Genomic DNA, 18,467 nt, shown 5'->3' with positions numbered 1-18,467 from the left:
GACTTAAGCGCCCCGTTATCTGCCAAGGGGTAATTAGAGTTGGCCAAAGGCTAATTTTAACTCCAACTGTCCATTCCCGACTGTCAAAAGCCAAGACTTGATTTCAGACGCGGAGAGAAGCAAAGTCTGCGATTGGGCGTCTGTCGTTGGTCAAACGGGGTTGGCCCTGGTTCTGTCGCTAAGGTTACAAAGGTAGCGAGATGGCGCAGACGAACCCAGACAGCGAGTGGGGAGCAACGTCTGGAGGCTTTCCACAGACGGCTCTCGTTTGTCAGGTTAAATATTAAATAAATATGCAAAGCTTGCCCGGACAATGGGCCCGTATACTGTAGCCGTCTGATTGCGTGGTGGAAAAAAAACAAAAACGCAACAAAGAGTCGCCTCTTATGTGTGGGTTCACAGCAGAATGCGAGAGAATGACAGAGAGAATAGAGGGAAGCTGAGAGAGAGAGAGAGAATAGAGAGCAAGACTGACCTTCTGGTTCATTCTTGATCAGCTCCTCCATCTTGCGTTGTTTCAGTGTGTCCACGACGTCCGCCAAGCTCCCCTTGCGTCTCTCCGGGGTTCCCAGGGCGCCCGCGGCCGAGCCGCCGTCGCCGCACGGCCGACCTCCGGCGCCGCCTTCGTCTTTGCCCGGTGAGGTAGCATTGTGCAGGGCGTAAGGGCTGAGGGAGTTCCCCTTGGAACCGTCCAGATCCTGGAGGGGGGGGGGGTGATGGTGAAAAATAGTCATTAGATTCATCAATTATCTCCAAATGTGGAGAGTTGGGAGGAGCTGGCATGGCCACTCGCGATCGTCATTCTTATCTCTTTATTTTGCTTCCTTTATTCTCGGCTTTTCTTCGAGCCCAGCGCAGCACGGAATTTCAACTTTCATCCCCTGCCAATTTTGGTAAAGTTAGGGCACACGTCTTGCTTATTCTCCGCTGGAATCTGCATTTGACTGACTTGGAGGTACTTGACAGATTGAGCACATGAAACAAACAAACAAAAAGTCCGCTCTCGGACGCACGCTCGCGCTTCGTTACAAAGCCTTCCGCGGCTCGGCTTTGAGCGGCGTCCAACGTTAGCGTACACAACTCGTAGGGCCGACTTTCGGCGCCGGTACGTTTGTATTGTGAGCCTGTTAATGGTACGAAGCAAAGATTTGGAACTTTGTCAAGATGTAAATTTATGTAAGGACTAAAATCACAAAAGACTGAACAACTGGCATGACAGCTACAAAATATATATTGAGCCAACGGTAAAAGCTGTGTTCTTCGTGCCAATCCTTCGCCATGGATAACCATCCTGCTGTCTTTACTCATCCTCGGAACCGAGTGAAACGAGCACTAAATAAAAGCCTGGATTAATTTCTCAAGTTTGAGCTGTTGGATCTGCCCTGGCGGAGAGCGAGGTCACGGGAACAGCTTGAATGGCGAATACCGGCGAGCCTTCAATCCAGTCGAGGTGACATTTGTTTGGAAGATTGACTTAATACCTACTCAGCCCAATTAACTGTGACACTGAGAGGCAGCGCGCAGTCGATCCGCCGCTGCGACAAAGCGCCGACGGCGTAGACGCACGCAAGCGCCTCCGCCGAGGCCGAACAACCTCGAGCTGCGTCAAATTGTACACATGTGCGGACGGCCGCCCCGTCCACATGCCACCATTTTGTAATTCAAGGATGTATTCATTGCAAAAAAGGATATATTATGGAACACAAGTGTGGACATTTTTGGGTAATACTTGATTGCGGTATTTGGGTTTGTTGATGAGGCTTACGGCCATGCTACCCTGAGAACGCCCGATCTCGTCAGATCTCGGCAGTAAGCAGGTTTGACCTCGGTCAGTACTTCCAAGGGAGACTACCTGGGAATACCAGGTACTGGAAGCTTCTCTTCCCGGCTAGGAAGGGCATCCGGCGTAAAACTGTGCCAAACAAATATGCGCTCATCTAAGGTGACACGCTGTGGCGACCCCTAACGGGACAAGCAGTTGACAGTTGCTACTTGCGGGTACTGTTTTAAATCTGCATCTTGCAAAGTTAAAGCCAAAAATGAAAGCAAACACATTTAAGGGGCTCATTATTTTTTGTGATTTTAAGACTTCAGAACCAAGTGACTTAGTCACTCAATCCGCCCGTCAGTCTGTCGGCTCAGCTCTTTGCATACAGGAGAAGGGTCAATGGTCCACCGAGTTAATCTTTGGCTAATCTCAGCACAGGGCAGCAAACGCCACCTCCAAACCCGTGGCACACATAAAGTGGCGTACGCACGCGGTTCGGCGCGTGCCCGCGATGGAGACGCAGCTCTGTTGATGTCATTATTGTTGTATTTGGGTGGAGATCATTTGCAAATGATTAACTCGCAGCCTCGAAGGGGAACCTGACACTCTGATCACAGTCCACAATTGAATCAGGATGAGCTGTTCGGACCTCGTGAAGTGCCAAATTAAAACGTTGTAAATCGGAAATGCCGTAATAACTCCTCCGACGTCAGCTTTTAGGACCGACAAGACACGGGCGCAGCCGGCCATTATCGCTTGGAATTCCCCCACACTTGGTCGAGTCTCGCTTTATCTCGCGTCGATACTGCGTTTTCACACTTTCGCATTCTGAATAAGTCAGCGCCTTCAATAATTCAGTAATTCTGCCAGCATTGCTGCTCATGCATTGCGCGCCGAGCATGACATGGTTAGCGCGTCGCTTAATGTACACGAATGATGGGCGGTTGAGTTGGGGGCGGGCGGGCAGAGGTTCGAAGTCAGGATGCTGCTGCACAAAACCAGGAAAGTGCTTCCAACATCTTTTCTTTCCCTGCCGAACCAAGGCCGTGTGCACAAAATACAGCGTTATGCAACCATTTTGACCATTCGCCCTCACATAAATTGCATTTTATTTCACAAAAAAGTCACTTTTCCTCTCAATATTTGCCAGTAAAAATGAGTTTTGCAGGTTCTTTCTGTACCTGGCTAGGTTTCTTTGCGTATTTTGCTTTTTAACCCCAATGAGGACAAGCACGCTCACATCTACCTTGAATTTCTTCCAATTTCATGACTTTGCCTCCTTGTTCTCTCTCAATGGAGCGATTCTCAGCCGAGTGTGAAGTGAGAATCAGCACCTCCAAATCCGAGACTAGAGTCCTCAGTCGGAAAAGGGTGGCGTGCCCTCTCCAGGTATGGGATGAGAGCCTTCCCCAAGTGGAGGAGTTCAAGTATCTTTGGGTCTTGTTCACGAGTGAGGGAAGAATGGAGCGGGAGATCGACAGACAGATCGGTGCAGCCCCCTAACCCTAACCAGCATCTGCACTGATGCAGACTTTGTATCGGTCCGTTGTGGTAAAGAGGGAGCTAAGCCGAAACCCGTCGCTCTCAATTTACCAGTTGATCTACGTTCCTACCCTCACCTACGAGCACGAGCTTTGAGTCGTGACTGAAAGAACAAGATCCCAGATACAAGTGGACGAAATTAGTTTCCTCCGCAGGGTGTCTGGGCTCTCCCTTAGGGATAGGGTGAGAAGCTCGGTCATCCGGGAGGGGGTAAGTGTCGAGCCACTGCTTCTCCGCATTGAGAGGAGCCACATGGGGTGGCTGCGGATCTAATTCGGATGCCTCTCGGACGCCTCCCTGGTGAGGTGTTCCGGGCGTGTCCCACCGGAAAAAGACCCCGAGGACGACCCAGGACACGCTGGAGAGACTGTCTCTCGGCTGGCTTGGGAACGCCTCGGGATCCCTCCGGAAGAGCTGGAAGAAGTGGCTGGGGAAAGGGAAGTCAGGGTATCCCTGCTGAAGCTACTCGCCCCCGCGACCCGACCTGCAAAAGCGGTAGCTATTGGATGGATGGATGCTTCCTTGTTTTTTTAAGCGTGGATTTTGCATCGTAGGACCTTGGGAATGAAATTTCTCGACCGAAAAAGTGACTTTTTTTGTATCTTTCCTTACATCCTTCCTATCTTCCTTCCATCCCCTCCTGTTCTACAGATTAGGGTAATTCACACTTCAAACCAACGTCTCTGTGATTACGAGTTGCATCATCGCGAGTACACGCCATGCAAATGAAACGAGGAGGAGACAGACTGGTACGAAAAGCGAGAGAAGGGGCGACGGAGGGATGTGGAGGGGAGGGGGGGTAAAGAGCGAGAAAGAGAGGTGATGTTATTAGAGGAAATGAGCGAGTTGACAGAGCGAGGGAGCGGGGAGGGAGGAAAGGAGGCATCTTGAAGGCAGCGGTCACACCTGTCACATCCCATTTATCTAATCCAGCGCCTACTTAAAACGGGCGCACACTTTCTTTCGAGAAAGATGTCGCGCAAACAAAACAAACAAGAATAAGAGACGCGTGTGCGTGTGAGTGAGTGTGCGGTGGCGCGGGCGGCGGGTGGTTGTACAAGATGAGGTTCGGGGGGTGTCGAAAATCCACCTCGGAGATGCCATCGCGTTCCGCGGCGAAGGTCATTTCCCAATCACGGTGAATTATGCAAGGAGCCGCGGCCTCCTCCGGAGACGCCCGCCATCGGCCTTGCGCACGTGGGAGGTCACGTCGACATCCTCGTCCCGAGGGCGACACAAACGCAGTACATAATCCAGGCGAGTGACATTTTGTACCCTTGCCATTTGCATCCAAAAAAAACGAGGAATGCGACGGAGATGTTCCAAAGCGGTGTCAGTCAGGTGCGCCGCTAACGCGATTTGTCCAACTTTTCCTCATCAGCATGCATTTATTCCCATGTGCGAACACCCCCCCCCCCCACTTTATTTTGTTTTAAAAACATTTCTGCCCTCACCTCCACACGAGTGAGCGAGTTGTGCCATTTTGTTTGACACCCAGATAGCCTGCAGGTGTGTGTTGTGTGTGTGTGTGTGTGTGTGTGTTGTGTGTGTGTGTGTGTGGTGTGTGTGTGTGTGTGTGTGTGCGTGCGCGTCGGGATCCGTGCATTTACGCTGGCAGTGGCAGCCTGGCAGTGTGGGCGGTTCTGCCTTTAGTTTGCAGATGTCAATTCTCTTCCAAATGACTGGAACAAAGTAAAAATCGCGCCTCGCTCGGCTTTATCCCTTTACTGCCTCTGCAATGGAACCGAATTAAGCAACTTTTGTCTTAAACTCATCTGCTTTAAAAACACTTAACTCTTGCCAGTAGAGGAAAGAATCCAAATGCTGTAGTCCCCCCCAGAGGCAACACAACCCCCCCCCCCTCCCCCGCGCCGCTTCCTCCCTCACGATGGCCTTACACACACACTCGCTATTCTTGTAGATGACATCTCTCGGGCTGTGCAAGGTGCACGTGCGAAGAAACAATATTCGATACTTGGCGCGCTGTCGCGGCTCAAGACACGCGCAACGTGACAGTGGGAAGAGCTGGAAACAGCTGCCGGACTAAAATACATCCACACGCACACACACCGTCGACAAGAATGTCACGGATCGCTCCTGCGGGGAGGTAAAAGAGACTTCGCTCCACACCGGGGCTGCCAATCTACCGTGACATCCACTCCCAGTCAAAACACACACAGACGCGCACACGCGCACGCACATGGAGCAAATCCCTTTTACGGGCCGTGGCTAAACACAGACGGTGTCAATCTTGACTTCGAGGTCCTCAAAACTCAACACGGGACGAGCTAGTAGACACAAACGGTACATGGATGCGCTCCGTCAAATCTCATTTGATTCGCGCGGGGTGAGCGACCGGCGTACAGAACTGCAACGCTGGACCAGACTTGATCCGGAGCCGATCTAGACTGCAACAGTCATCTCAGATATTCATATACTACGATTCACAGGTGATTGTATTGGATCTTGAATTATTCACTTTCACAGGCGCTTTTTTTGCTAGTTTGCGGCCACAGCGACTCAATTGCGTAAATTCTTCGGCACGATTATTGCACATTTAATCATTACAACATTTAATGTAATCTAGCCACGGGAACAGCAGAGCGGTTTTATTTCCTAAGCCTTTAAAAGCTTGACATATTCCACAATATTATTCCTGCGTATTCCGGCGCGGGCCGCGTTGATTCATTAGATGCGAAATAAACCGCCGTTTTTGCGAGACTGCTCGGTGTTAAATCTGTCCGATTTGCACCGCTCGCAGCATCAATTCGCAGTCGCGACCCCCCCCCAAAATAAATAATGAAACGAAGGAAAAACAATGTTCATCGATTTGCGTTGTGTTTGCAAAACAATTAGCGCTCGTCCATTAGCACATCTCGCAGACGGGATGCACGCCGTTCCCTCATTTGCATGCATTTGTATTAATTTTTGTTGTTGTTTTTTCGGCAAAGATATGCGCGCCGCTCACATAAAATGGTCGGCAACCCGCATTTGATTTGCCGTTGCTTCACCTCCGTGATTCTCCTGCTTTTTTTTAGGCCTTCAATCGCACAGTCTGGGAACTTGCAATAAAAGAGCCTTTTAGCGAGATGACATTACATTGCATTCATTCGGGAACGATCATAAACGGCAGAGGTTTCGCTATGAGCAGAATAAGTGAAGTATATTTACATATTTGCGTGCGCGCGCGTACAGCAGGTAGGCCCGACTGCAGGGCGAAATGGATAAAGAGGTCGCTCGAGCAATTCCGTGTCCCCGCGCGAATTTACGATGACAAGATAAAGCTGTGAATCCCCTCCCCACACACTTCCCCCGCTTCCCCTCTTCGGACCCCCCACCGCTTCACTTCCCAGTCAACTGAGCCATTCACTTGCCCCTCCCCGCCCCCCACAACCCTGTATCACTTTACGTCTATTGTCCTGAAAGGGACAGTGATCCCCCCCCCCCCCCTCCTCCACACTCAACCCAGCCACTCTCGTTGTAAAGTTCCCGCTACGTATCGCTGACTGTCAGCGGTGAGGGGATTGCCGCTCTAAACCCTCTTCAAGGAAAGAAAATAATTGTTTAGTGAGTTCCGCACGCCAATACTGTCGCCCTTCTGCTGTGAGATAAACGAGAAAAGCATTACTGTGGCGTCAGTGAGACATAAAACATGCGACAATGGCACTTCTGGAGCGTGCAGCCCTACCAGTAATCATTATTTGGATAAGCGGCTTGACAAAATGTTGAATTTCCACAATAACTGACAGAAATTTGAAAGAAAAACTGCTGTTTAACATTTAGTGTTTGTCTTCCTGTGTTCTCATGGTGCCAGGACTTTGGTTTATGGTCAGAGTCAACAATTGGGAGGGGACCGGCGCCTAATCAACTGCTTAATTACAAAATTAGCTCTCCATTATACCCGCTAAGCGCCTTTTCATTGTTTTACGGCGTGCAGGTATGAGGAGAACGAGGCGGCGAAAATGTTGGTGTGTTTTATTGCCGGGTACACACTGTGACGCGCAGTAAAAGAGCGCAGTTTCGAATTGTTGTAAAGCCACACCTAAAATGATCTTCAGCTAATGCTGAGTGTCCTCTCAAAGTTACTAGCGTTGTCAAGTTATGTAAAATAGCATTTTTTTCCAACAGCAAATTTTGCAGGACTTCAGATTCATGTTAAAAATTTGGGATTGTAGGTGCAACTCCCCCCAAATTGGCTCAGTTAGGCACCTTGGATTTGATTTTAACTCAGCCTCCGAAGCAAAATGAAATTTTGTGAGCAAGCAAGTAAGCAAAAGTCTCTAGATCCCATGATTGAAAAGTGGCCGGAAGTCCATCATTTTGCTTTAAAAATGCAGATTGTAGGGCGGTTTTGTCGAGTTCTTTGTCCCGCAAAGAAAATAAAGCCCTCAGCCAGTCTCGCCGAACAATGAGAAATGTGCTAGACCCACCAAAAAAAGTCTCCAGAACACAAGTCTTCCATTGTGGTCTGAAGTGCCAATTTTAGTCATTTTGGCCGTTTCCTGGTGTCCTTCAAAAGAAAAATTCACCCCCCGAAGCCAGTTTCACTTAACCTAAGACCCAGTAGATTTGTCTATCATGAGTATCCCCACGGAGAAGTCTCTAAAACCCATGACTGACAAGCCACGGGAAGTTTCCATTTTGGACGAAAGTGGTCATTTTGGGCTCATTTTGGCCACTTCTGGATGTCCTTCAAAGAAAATTCAGCCCCCAAAGCCAGTCTCATTGAACAAAGTGAAACTTAGTTGACTTGTCTATCATGAGTAGCCCAACAAACAAAAAAACAAGTCTCTGGAGGCACAGTGAGCCAGCCAGCTTGGTTTGAAACGGTCGTTTGGACACTTTTAAGTAAACACTACTGACATTGAATAGAGTAAAAGACTGAAAATTGCCAAAAATGGAGACTTTCATTAATGTGGTGACGTCCCATAAAAAATGCCATTAGGTGTAACCCAATTAACAAGGTTAGCGCTTGACCAAAAGTCTCAGTGATGTCATAGACATCCACTGATTATTGTAGCATAAATAAACATGTAAATGGAGTGACTGTTTTGAATTTGAGGGTGTGAGCGAAGGGGTGAAGGGGGTGAGGGCGGGGGCGCCTTCATGGCATGACTTGGCTTGTCTACGCTAATATTTAATGAGTCACAAACACCCAGCCATGACACTGTACGCAACCCTCGTGCGAGCGTGCACTATAGATCGGGAAGCGCCGCCCAATGTCACACTTCATCCCGCGCGCAGTGAATCACTGCGATGGCTCACGTTTTTGCAGTCACGCAACGGCACATCAGACGGGCTCAAGGCGACGGCTGGTGGCGCGCACATGACAACGAAAGACGACGTGCGGCGGCGTCAAACAGTTGCCGTGTGGCTTCTTTTTCCAGTCGCGAGCGTAGTTCAGAAGGAATTTGTGTGCAAGACCGGCGCTTAAGGTCTTCGGCGCCGACTTCTCCTTCGCACATCTGGATTATTGTGTGAATAATTTGAAGTATGGTATGCGCGTGTACCCTGGGGGGGCTTTCAATCCAGCACACCCACATGGGGCAGTTGGGAACGGGCTGAGAGCCAAGGCCGTCGAGGGCCACAACGAAGACAGATAAGATCTAGATACGATACTTGAACTGTTACAGAAGCCGAAATCCAATATGGATCATCTTGAACACCCCGCGGTACAGACCACACACCACAGGTGGGCGTTTTCAATCGCTTACAAGTTCTTACCGTGTTGTTGGGGGGGCTGTCCAAGGTCCGAAAGGGGGGCGAGCGCGGGGACACCTTGCTGCAGTAGGAGGCCAAGGGGAGGTGGATCACGCCACCCAGTCCCTCACTCTCCTCATCCTCCACGCGCTGTCTGCTGGTTGCTATGGTTACCTCTCCATCTGTCCCCCCATATGGAGAGGCTGGTCGCTTGGAAGACATCCTGGGAGCCCAAAAAAAAAAAAAAACAAGGAAGGAAGGTAGGAAGACAGAGAAGAAAGGGGTTATTGGGGTGTGTTCCATTGTCCTCCATCCTCATCTAAAAATCAGATTTTGCCTCCTCTCGGGAGGGCATTGGCGTCGAGTCACTAGTTTTAAACTTCACATTCTGGTCATGCTTGTGCATTATACACCTGTGATCCTGCATTTGTACCAGAAAATTTACAGGTCGACCTGAAAAACCCAGTCCACGTCAAAGCCTGGAAAAAAACCCTGCTAAGGTGACTGGTTAATAGCTCAAAATTGTCAGAAAAGAAATGTATAGTACATTAAAGTTGAAGTATGAAGCATCTTCTTTCTCCAGTACTTTGACCGTTCCGTGGGCCCGTTCGGGTGACCGCACAATAAGCCCCTCAGCTCTTTGGCGGACCTTCAAACACACACTCCCGGGTCTTCAAGTGTGTTTACGGCCGGGGGGCCATTCACCGTTCACGTTTCCAAAAAAGACGGGGGCCATTACTGCAAATGAAGCCCGCTTGCACCGGCACCGTGCAGGAAATCACCGTGCCTTGACAATGGGCTTTTACAGGCCGAGTCGGAGTGGGAACGAGAAGAAAATAATGGACGCCGAGGGAGAGAATGAGAGAGGGAACAGTATGAGCGCCGACAATAATATGTGTTTATGAAAACCTCTGGACAATAGGGGGACTGAAGCAAAATGGCTGGCAACACAAGAGCCCCGCTGTGTCAATTTGTTTCTGCGGCTTTGTTCCCTGGAAAAGAAGCAAAGGATATAAAGCCACATCTATTAGGTGAACTCTGCCTCTCGCGAGCTGAATTTCCCTCCGTGTACTCCAGCTGAATAGGGATGCAGTGACTATGCAGCAATAATAGAATTTAATGTGCTTCTCAGCATCGGCTGAGTGCTTTCAGACGCACTTGTCAGCCTTGAAGCCACTGCGACTATGACCCTGGGTAATAGGCAGCTAACGGGCTGCCTCCCGGAGGCGACGCATGGCGAGGATGGGGACGCTTTGCGTGCAATGGCGTGTGTATGCGAGGAACGCGCACAAATAAGCAACAGGTATCCGGCTTTTTATATCTTCGCCGCTTTCTTGCTACAATTTCCCCACCGGTCTTCCTCTCTGCTCGTCTCCGCTAAACTGATTACCCGCTACTGGATTTCTTTTGGACCGGTTATCTGGCGTCGCTCCGACGAGCAGCCCCTGCTACTAATTCGTTGCTTATTTACCTTATGACAGCCAAAGTCAAACAATCTTTCAGAAAACGGAAACATGTGGCGCTGCGACGTTCGGGCCAAAAATCTGAAGAGCGACGCCGCGGTAGCCCCCGCCCCTTCCCAAAAGATTCAAATCTGGTCCGGGAGCAACGACGGCGTACGCGTCCGCTAATCATTTTAGGAGTCATCTGTGTCCAGAAATTCTGTAAATGTTTTACTTGCTAACATCTCTTTGTGAACGGCTTTCGGTCTAATGGGTGACTCAGTGCGATTCTTTATTTGAAATTGAATCAAGCCATTACCCAAACAAGATTAGGACGGGAAAAGAAAAGTTCAAGTTGTCCCCAAATGCAAACTTAAAATGCAAGGTCAATTGAAAGAGAGGGAATCCTTAAGAAATGCATTTTTGTGTGCGTGCGGACTGCGTTTGACTCCCCGTTTCCAGCGAAATCCGCTTGTCTCGTGTTCTCGTCGCGCTCTTTTCGGCGGCGAGATTCTCCGTTTAAGGGGTCGCGTATCACCACCTGTTGCTTTGGCCCGCAAAACCCGACTTCATTACGCGGACTGAGCTTTTCTTAAATGTCACGGAGTGACATTTTTGGACCCCGCGGCGTAGAAAATGTTCCGTCAACAGGGCAACAATGACGCGTTTCACACACGCCGATTTCTTTATCTGCAGCGGGTCCACCTTTGTGGTACTTGCTCAGCATAAAGAGACGCCATAAATGAGCGTGAACGAGCCGTGCGGATGACAAAAGGCGTCGAGAGATAGACCGCGATTATTGCCATTAAACGTGGAATCATTTCAAGATAGCGAGAGAGTGCCTGCCATTAAGCCTGCGCCGTCACGCCAGATCCGATGCGGGGTTGCCGGCCCAGCTGTGCAAACCAGAGGTGCGTACAACGGAGGCCCCCAAACACTGCGGGTCTGTCTTCGTCGCTGCCTGTTTACTTTACCTCCTTTCACTCGTTCACACTGAGGCCTTTTGTTTTGCGCACACACCCCATGCCTAATCGTAACCCTATGTACATAGGCGCACACACACAGCCGGGGGTCACCTTTTGAATCATCTCACACACGCTCGTGTGGGCGCTCGTGGTGGTGGTGGGGGGGACGGAAGCATTTTCCGGGAGTTTTCCAAGCACAGTAGCAACATTGATCATATTTTAGACAAGAGCGCGCTTATCCGAATACGTTTTCATCGGGCCTTTTGCTCCCGCTTCCTCGGACGCTAAGCCGTTCGGCAGCCCCTCTCCCGGCTGCGAAATTCCCCCCCACCCCCGCCTCGTCCCGCTTCACGCCTTTGATGTAGAATTACGACACAATCGGGCACGGGGTGCGCACAGGTTACGCCGGCGACTTCATTTAAACTCGCGCCGCCGGAGACCTGGATGGAGACACTTGAAAGCTGCGAGTGATGCGAGGATTAATACAGACAAGCCCCCACCCCCCCCCCACTCCACCTTTTTTTACTAATAAGATAAGTTGGCAGTGTGGGCCTGGTCATAATTAGACAATATTAGCATAATTTCTGCACGGAACGTGTCATACGCGGAACTCCTCAGGCGCACTGTGATTTTTAAGTGACCAGCTCATCTCTTGTGTAATTTTTTTTAATGTGCACAATGCATAATTCTAATCATTGTGTCAAACTAAAAAATCAGAAACAAACCTCGTTCCTGCAAGGCAGCCAGCCGTGTACATTATATTACTCTCAGATATGTCTTTATTTTTTAAAGAAAAGCACAGTATTTTGACTCCACGAACAATTTCTGAATAATCGAATGTTATCTTCATTGAGTGGGAAAAAAAAAACTCGGCTATTTTTTAGCCTCCAAACTTTTGAACCGTAGACAACTTGATACACAACTCATAGCCTTCCCCACTCCAAAATAATAATAATAATAATGTTGTGTTACGGCGTACACACACCTCACATGTACGTCTCCCTCTCTTTCAGAACTGTTATCATTGTCGATGACCACACACTCCCAACGCCATACATATTTCGTAACTTCAAATCAAATCTCCCCCCCCCCCCAAAAAAAAAGCAAGCATCTAATCTGTTGTTTGTCTCCTCTGTTACACAAACTCACGGTGATGCCGCACACACACAAACTCGAGCGCATGCACGGTGACAGCACTAAGCTCAGATTAGAGTGCCACTTCCCCCTTGGCTTTTTGATGATTAGCGGCTCCTCCGTTAAGTCGCTCTCATATCACATATGTCCACTGCTGCTAAATCACTAATCGGGGGGGGGGGGGGGGGGGCGCGTCCATTAACCGGACGCGTAATCGCCGCGGACGGCGGGTTAACCGTCTCCAGGCCGGTTACGGTGGGCCCCCTGTAATCAACTCACCCTCCCCGCTCCATCCCCTCGGCGCTGGCACGTCACGCCGTCGCGGAGCTTTACGCGTGTTTTAAATACATGCGGCCGGCTTACGGAGACGCGAGGGAGGTTGCGGGAAAGCCAAATCGTACCCGCACTTTGGGTGTTCTTCAATTTTGCCGCCGGTTTGAGAGAATCAAGGTGGACCCCCATCACACACGGATGAGGCAAAGTCGCACTCTCCGCTCGCTCGCAGCGTTGGCCCTTGCCTGCTAACGTAATCATGGCGCTAACCGCTCTTGTTAACTCCTATTCGGGGAGCGTTGGAGCCCCCCCGGAGAATTCCGCACGCAGTAAAGTGAATCTGCATGTACAGCCCTCGCTTTAGATTACAAGCCGTATTTCTGCCGTGACACGAGCGGGCCGTCCAATCCATCCATGGACGTGCGGCGGGGGGGGGGGGCGCGTCCATTAACCGGACGCGTAATCGCCGCGGACGGCGGGTTAACCGTCTCCAGGCCGGTTACGGTGGGCCCCCTGTAATCAACTCACCCTCCCCGCTCCATCCCCTCGGCGCTGGCACGTCACGCCGTCGCGGAGCTTTACGCGTGTTTTAAATACATGCGGCCGGCTTACGGAGACGCGAGGGAGGTTGCGGGAAAGCCAAATCGTACCCGCACTTTGGGTGTTCTTCAATTTTGCCGCCGGTTTGAGAGAATCAAGGTGGACCCCCATCACACACGGATGAGGCAAAGTCGCACTCTCCGCTCGCTCGCAGCGTTGGCCCTTGCCTGCTAACGTAATCATGGCGCTAACCGCTCTTGTTAACTCCTATTCGGGGAGCGTTGGAGCCCCCCCGGAGAATTCCGCACGCAGTAAAGTGAATCTGCATGTACAGCCCTCGCTTTAGATTACAAGCCGTATTTCTGCCGTGACACGAGCGGGCCGTCCAATCCATCCATGGACGTGCGGCGGGGGTGGGGGGGAATCCAATCTCCAAAGTATCACAGTGGAGGTTTTTATTCCCGAATGTGCACGCCGCCGCTCATCTTTGCGGCTGGGGTGTTCTGCGGACTTCGCATCCGCGCGACACCTTCGGCGGAAACTTGAACAAATGTCCTCCCGGCGCCGGTATTATCCCACCTCAACGTCTCAATTTCCCTTTCGGAACACCCCTTCACCCCAGACCTATTCCAGTTTCCTCTCTCCGCTGGTGTTGTCTTACTTACTGTCCCCTCCTTACACAATCAGCTGTTTGTAAGAAGGTCACTCCACCACCCCCCTCGTAAGGAAATTGCCCAATATCTATTTATAGAGCAGGTCAGTGACGGGGATAAACATAAAGAAAGGTCGGACTAGCCGACTAACAATCGGAATATTTCAACAAATGAGCCGCAATCCGTCTCCGGTCCTATTTATAACCGCACTGTAACATTTTTGTGCTCTTAGCCATGCACGCTGGATTTTCCCCCCGATGAACACTTAAAGCAAAGTCAACGCACACACACACACAAAGCGTCCACTGTGTGAGAAGTACGCGACTGGTCCGCTGTTAGGCCTCAAAAGGCGGGAACGCACCAAGTGAATGTCACACACATGCACACACGCATGCTTGGGGCAGTCATGTGTGTGCTAAACGTCTTCCTGCGTTACAATTCACGAAGCAAAAGGGAGATGAGGCCTTCATCTGCGCAAAATCGAGGGAAAATCAACATCGCCGCATCGCTTTAAAAGTCCGGACAAGTGAAGACAGCGCGTGGGAAAATATCGAAGGAAGAAGCGAGGCTGGAAGACAATATGTGTGTGTGTGTGAGGGGAGGAAGGGGAACGTGTAGGGGGGGGGTGTTTGAAAGGAGACAGACGGAGAGAGGGAAAAGTGCATCCGGTGGAAGGCATGCACTCCCCTTCTCCTTGTCTTGATGTTTGCGAGTGGATGGGGAAGCGGCGCGGTGTTTATTGAGCCAGGGAGCGACTTCTTTCTTTCTTTTTTCTTTCTTTCTTTCTTTCTTTTTTTCCCCATTGTTTCGCCGGCTCTGCTGTTTGTTAAGCAATCCACGAAGGAGTCGCGACATTTGTCTCGCTGTCAGCGGGCCCCGCTTTAAGCGATACGCACCCACGCATGTGTGCTCCTTCTCTAACTGACACACACACACACAGCTGGTCTCTTTCATTTGTCCCTCACTTTTTTTTGCCCCCCCCCTCGCTCTCTCACTACCTGGTGAGACAGAGGCTTCATTGTAGAGCTCAGGGAGGGACCTCGCAACCTCGAACACTGCCTCCTATTGTAGGCCGGAGGGACCGTGTGTGCGCATTGGGGGGAAATAGTTGAAGAGCGACGGACGGCGACTTTCGGGAGTACCCCAACCCCACCCCCCCTCGGTTAGCCGAACTTCGACTTCTGCCGTGTGACCCGCTTCCCCCCGCCGTGTCATATGACCGCACATGTCCATCCAAAAACACAACAAACACAGCCCCAAATGCCCACTCCCCTCTTGATCCCCCTTTGGTCAGCTGACTTCACCCCGGTGGTTGGTTCTAAAGAGGTGGGGGGGGGGCGGGGGGGGCGGGGGTTAGTATTCTCCACTGGTATTTTTTTTTTTTTTTTTTGTACCCCCTCCTCCTCCACGGATGGAGACACGGCTATCAAGACTCTCCCGGGACGGACAATATGGCCCAGACAATGGCCTCCAGTCCAAGTTGGTGTGTGTGTGTTTGTGAGAGAGAGAGGAGAGAGAGAGAGAGAGAGAGAGAGAGAGGTGGAGAGGGGCTGGGGGGGGGTTTGGGGAGGCCGGGACAGGGCCACAGGAGAAGAGGGGCAGAATTGTGCATTAGTTTGCAAAGCACGGACACTCGACTCAATTACTGCTCTCGCGCACACGCGTACACACACAGACCACTTTAATCTCGCCCGTTTAAATGAAGTCCTAACACTGGGAGCAAGTTTAAAAAAAAATGTAAAAATTAAAAAAAAGTAGCGTGAAGCTCCTTCACCTGCCTTAGTGCCTTTAGAGAGGCCTCACAAAATTGCCGGTGACATCCGACCGCCACAAAAATTCAGCAAAAATACACTTTTGAAAAGAATTTCAAGGAAACAACAAGAACATTCCCGTCCCTTGAGCCGAGCGTGTCGTCGAGGGCGATGCGGGAGCGCCGTCGGTTTTACGTCGAGGCGAGCAAGTTGTTGACGCATGCCCACCCCCCCCCCAGTTTAAAAATCCCACACACCCAAATAAACAGAGGGCCCAAATGGAGGGGCGTGAAAACCCGGCGACATCGAAGAAGCACAAGAGTGAGACCTCTTCCTCTCCCCTCTCTTCTTTTCATCATCCAACCCCCCCCCAAACTATTTAAGCCATTCTCACTTTTCTGTCACCTCGGTTTTCTCTTCACCCCCACCCTCCACCTTTTTCTTCTGTCCATCACAGAGGAATGCGTCAATTTTGCCACAACGGTTTTCTGTCCAAAGAAAGTTGAAAGTTTCCCCGCCGAACAAACAACAGAATACATCCCTTAAAAACGAGCTTTTGATAGAAACACGCGACGTGCTGAGCGTGCAAAAGGCAATCGCGCCATCGCAAAAATCAACAAGACGAAAGAGAGGATGCAAAAAAAAACCAAAACGAAAAACAGCAGAAGAAGTTTGGAGGATAAGCAAACGGAGAGGAAGTGCGATGAAAAGATGAAGCCACTTACAGGGACGCAGGAACCGAGAGCATGGCGAGGCTGGAGTGGGCACGCACACTGACAAGTCCCGACGGGGAGACACACACACACACACACACACACACACAACACACACACAAGTGGGAGATACCCCCACGCTCACTCTTTTGCATACGTACGAACACACGCACGCACATGGCCGCCGAGTGATGGAGCGCATTACTGGAAAGCAAAGACTTTCAAAAGTGCTCCCCCACTTAAATCATTGTAATCCCCACGATTTTTTTTTAATTATTATTATCTCTCTACATTCCACTTTACCGGTGTAATCCTTTCAATTTTTAATTCCCACCCTGGCTGTTGTTACATTTTTTTCCCCCCTCCCGCCGCTCAATCACTCTGCCAGATTTGATTCTTAAAAACACGTTTTTTAAATTTTTTTAGCCGTCATCTAAATGTGTTTTTAATTCGAGGGCCCCCGAAATCTCCTCCTCCTCCTCCCCCTCCCAACTACTGTTTATCTTTCAACAAAAGATTAATTTTACGAGGCAAAAAAGAGGAAGACGGAGTCACGCAATAAAAGTCGAACAAAAGCGACCGATAGTGAGGTGTGTGTATTAAAACGCTCGGCATTATAATGTTCTAATCTGACCCCTCGCAGCAGCCAACAGGCATGATTGCACTCATGTTGACAGTGTGTGTGTGGCGTCGGGGCAAAAGTCGGGGGGGGCTCACACCTCGGAACAACACGAGGGGGCCACGCTGAGATTAGCACAAGCCGGAGGAAAAACGGCAGCATCGGGTAATGTGATCGCAAAGTGTCAATAAGTGGGAAAAACAAAGGAGTGATATTTTTCTGTGTGTGGGGGGGGTTGAGGGTGGGGGGGGGAGCTTTCGTGCTTTGAAAGTGACTTTTCAAAACGAAGACCACAGGAAGGAATAGGAGTGATGCGTGAGGCGAGTTTTGATGAGAAACGCGTGCACGCGCTCACACACACACACACACACACACACACACACAGAGTCAGAGATCTAAGAAGGGGGAAGTGAGATGTAAATAAAGTGATGAAAGTCGAGGCGAGATGGCGAGACGCACGCGCGCACGTCCGCCAGGGCGCCGATATCGGCATTTATCTCTCACGCACACCAACGTGACATTTTTCGCCGCTCGGCCTCCCGCGCCACTTTCCGCCGCGCTGGTTTCTGCGTTTGTCACCACGTTGCCCGTCATGCCCCTTCGGCTTGAACTTACCCGCAACACACGCTCACACTTTGTGTTGTCGTCCCGCCGCGACATTCCTCTCCCTATCGGTGTCCCGCTACAGCCCCCCCACCCCAGCACTTCGGAGCCCCCACCCCTGTCTCCCTCATCATGTGTGTGTGTGCGCGAGGGGGTCCGCACGTACCTGTTACACTCCTGAGGTAGCTCAGGCTCAGTGAGCATGCTGGAGTAAGGGTCCGTCTCTCTCGACAACAACAACATAAAACAGTTCCACGGAATGCTCGGCCGGACGAGGTTCGGTAGGTCTCCCCTCAAGACAAGACGGGATAAGAGTGATCCTTCACACACACTGCTGATTCTCTCTCTCTCTCTCTCTCTCTCTCTCTCTCTCTCTTTCTCCCTTTCCCCCCTCTGTGTATGACTGTGTGTGTGTTCCTCTCTCTCCCGACTCACACACTTTCAGACTGTCACCCTCCCTCTCTCTCTCTTTCTCTCTCTCTCTCTCTCTGTTTCTTTGCCTCCGTCCCTCCTCTTTTCCTCCCCTGGCTGTAGGCTCCGAGATCCAGCTCTTAAAGGGCCAGCAGCCGAGGCTCCCTCACGCCGACGCGAGACGGGAGGGTCCCGCTTCCGCCGCGGGGGCTCATCATCAGATCCGCACGTCCGACGCCCGCACGCTCGATTTTACGCACACGCTCGCGCAACAGATCCCGGAGACACAACTCGGAGCACGAGACGGCCGAAGTCCGAGCCACGTGCTAAACATAACAAATGGTCTTTGTAGG

At 50.8% G+C, this 18,467-nt stretch overlaps 1 protein-coding gene across 9 annotated transcripts in view; it reads right to left on the bottom strand.

Moving 5' to 3' along the window:
- Window positions 1-18,093, bottom strand: part of sox5 (SRY-box transcription factor 5) — an 88,952-nt gene extending 70,859 nt beyond the window's left edge. For 6 of the 9 annotated variants that reach the window (XM_061806664.1, XM_061806669.1, XM_061806666.1 and 3 more), the window contains exons 1-3: window positions 17,870-18,093; window positions 9,035-9,233; window positions 476-698 (exon numbers count right to left, since the gene is read on the bottom strand). In XM_061806664.1, the coding sequence (XP_061662648.1) occupies window positions 476-698; window positions 9,035-9,233; window positions 17,870-17,946 (499 nt within the window). In that variant the 5' untranslated portion in view covers window positions 17,947-18,093. The remainder of the gene's footprint in view (window positions 1-475; window positions 699-9,034; window positions 9,234-17,869) is intronic. The other 3 variants (XM_061806665.1, XM_061806670.1, XM_061806671.1) reach the window with 1 other exon arrangement.
- Window positions 18,094-18,467: the final 374 nt, after the last annotated feature.

This window comes from Syngnathoides biaculeatus, chromosome 20 (genome assembly GCF_019802595.1).
Source record: "Syngnathoides biaculeatus isolate LvHL_M chromosome 20, ASM1980259v1, whole genome shotgun sequence".
In the NCBI taxonomy this organism is placed as follows: domain Eukaryota; kingdom Metazoa; phylum Chordata; class Actinopteri; order Syngnathiformes; family Syngnathidae; genus Syngnathoides; species Syngnathoides biaculeatus.
Note: the sequence above shows the minus strand (reverse complement) of the source record. Positions and strands in the feature narration are given on the sequence as shown.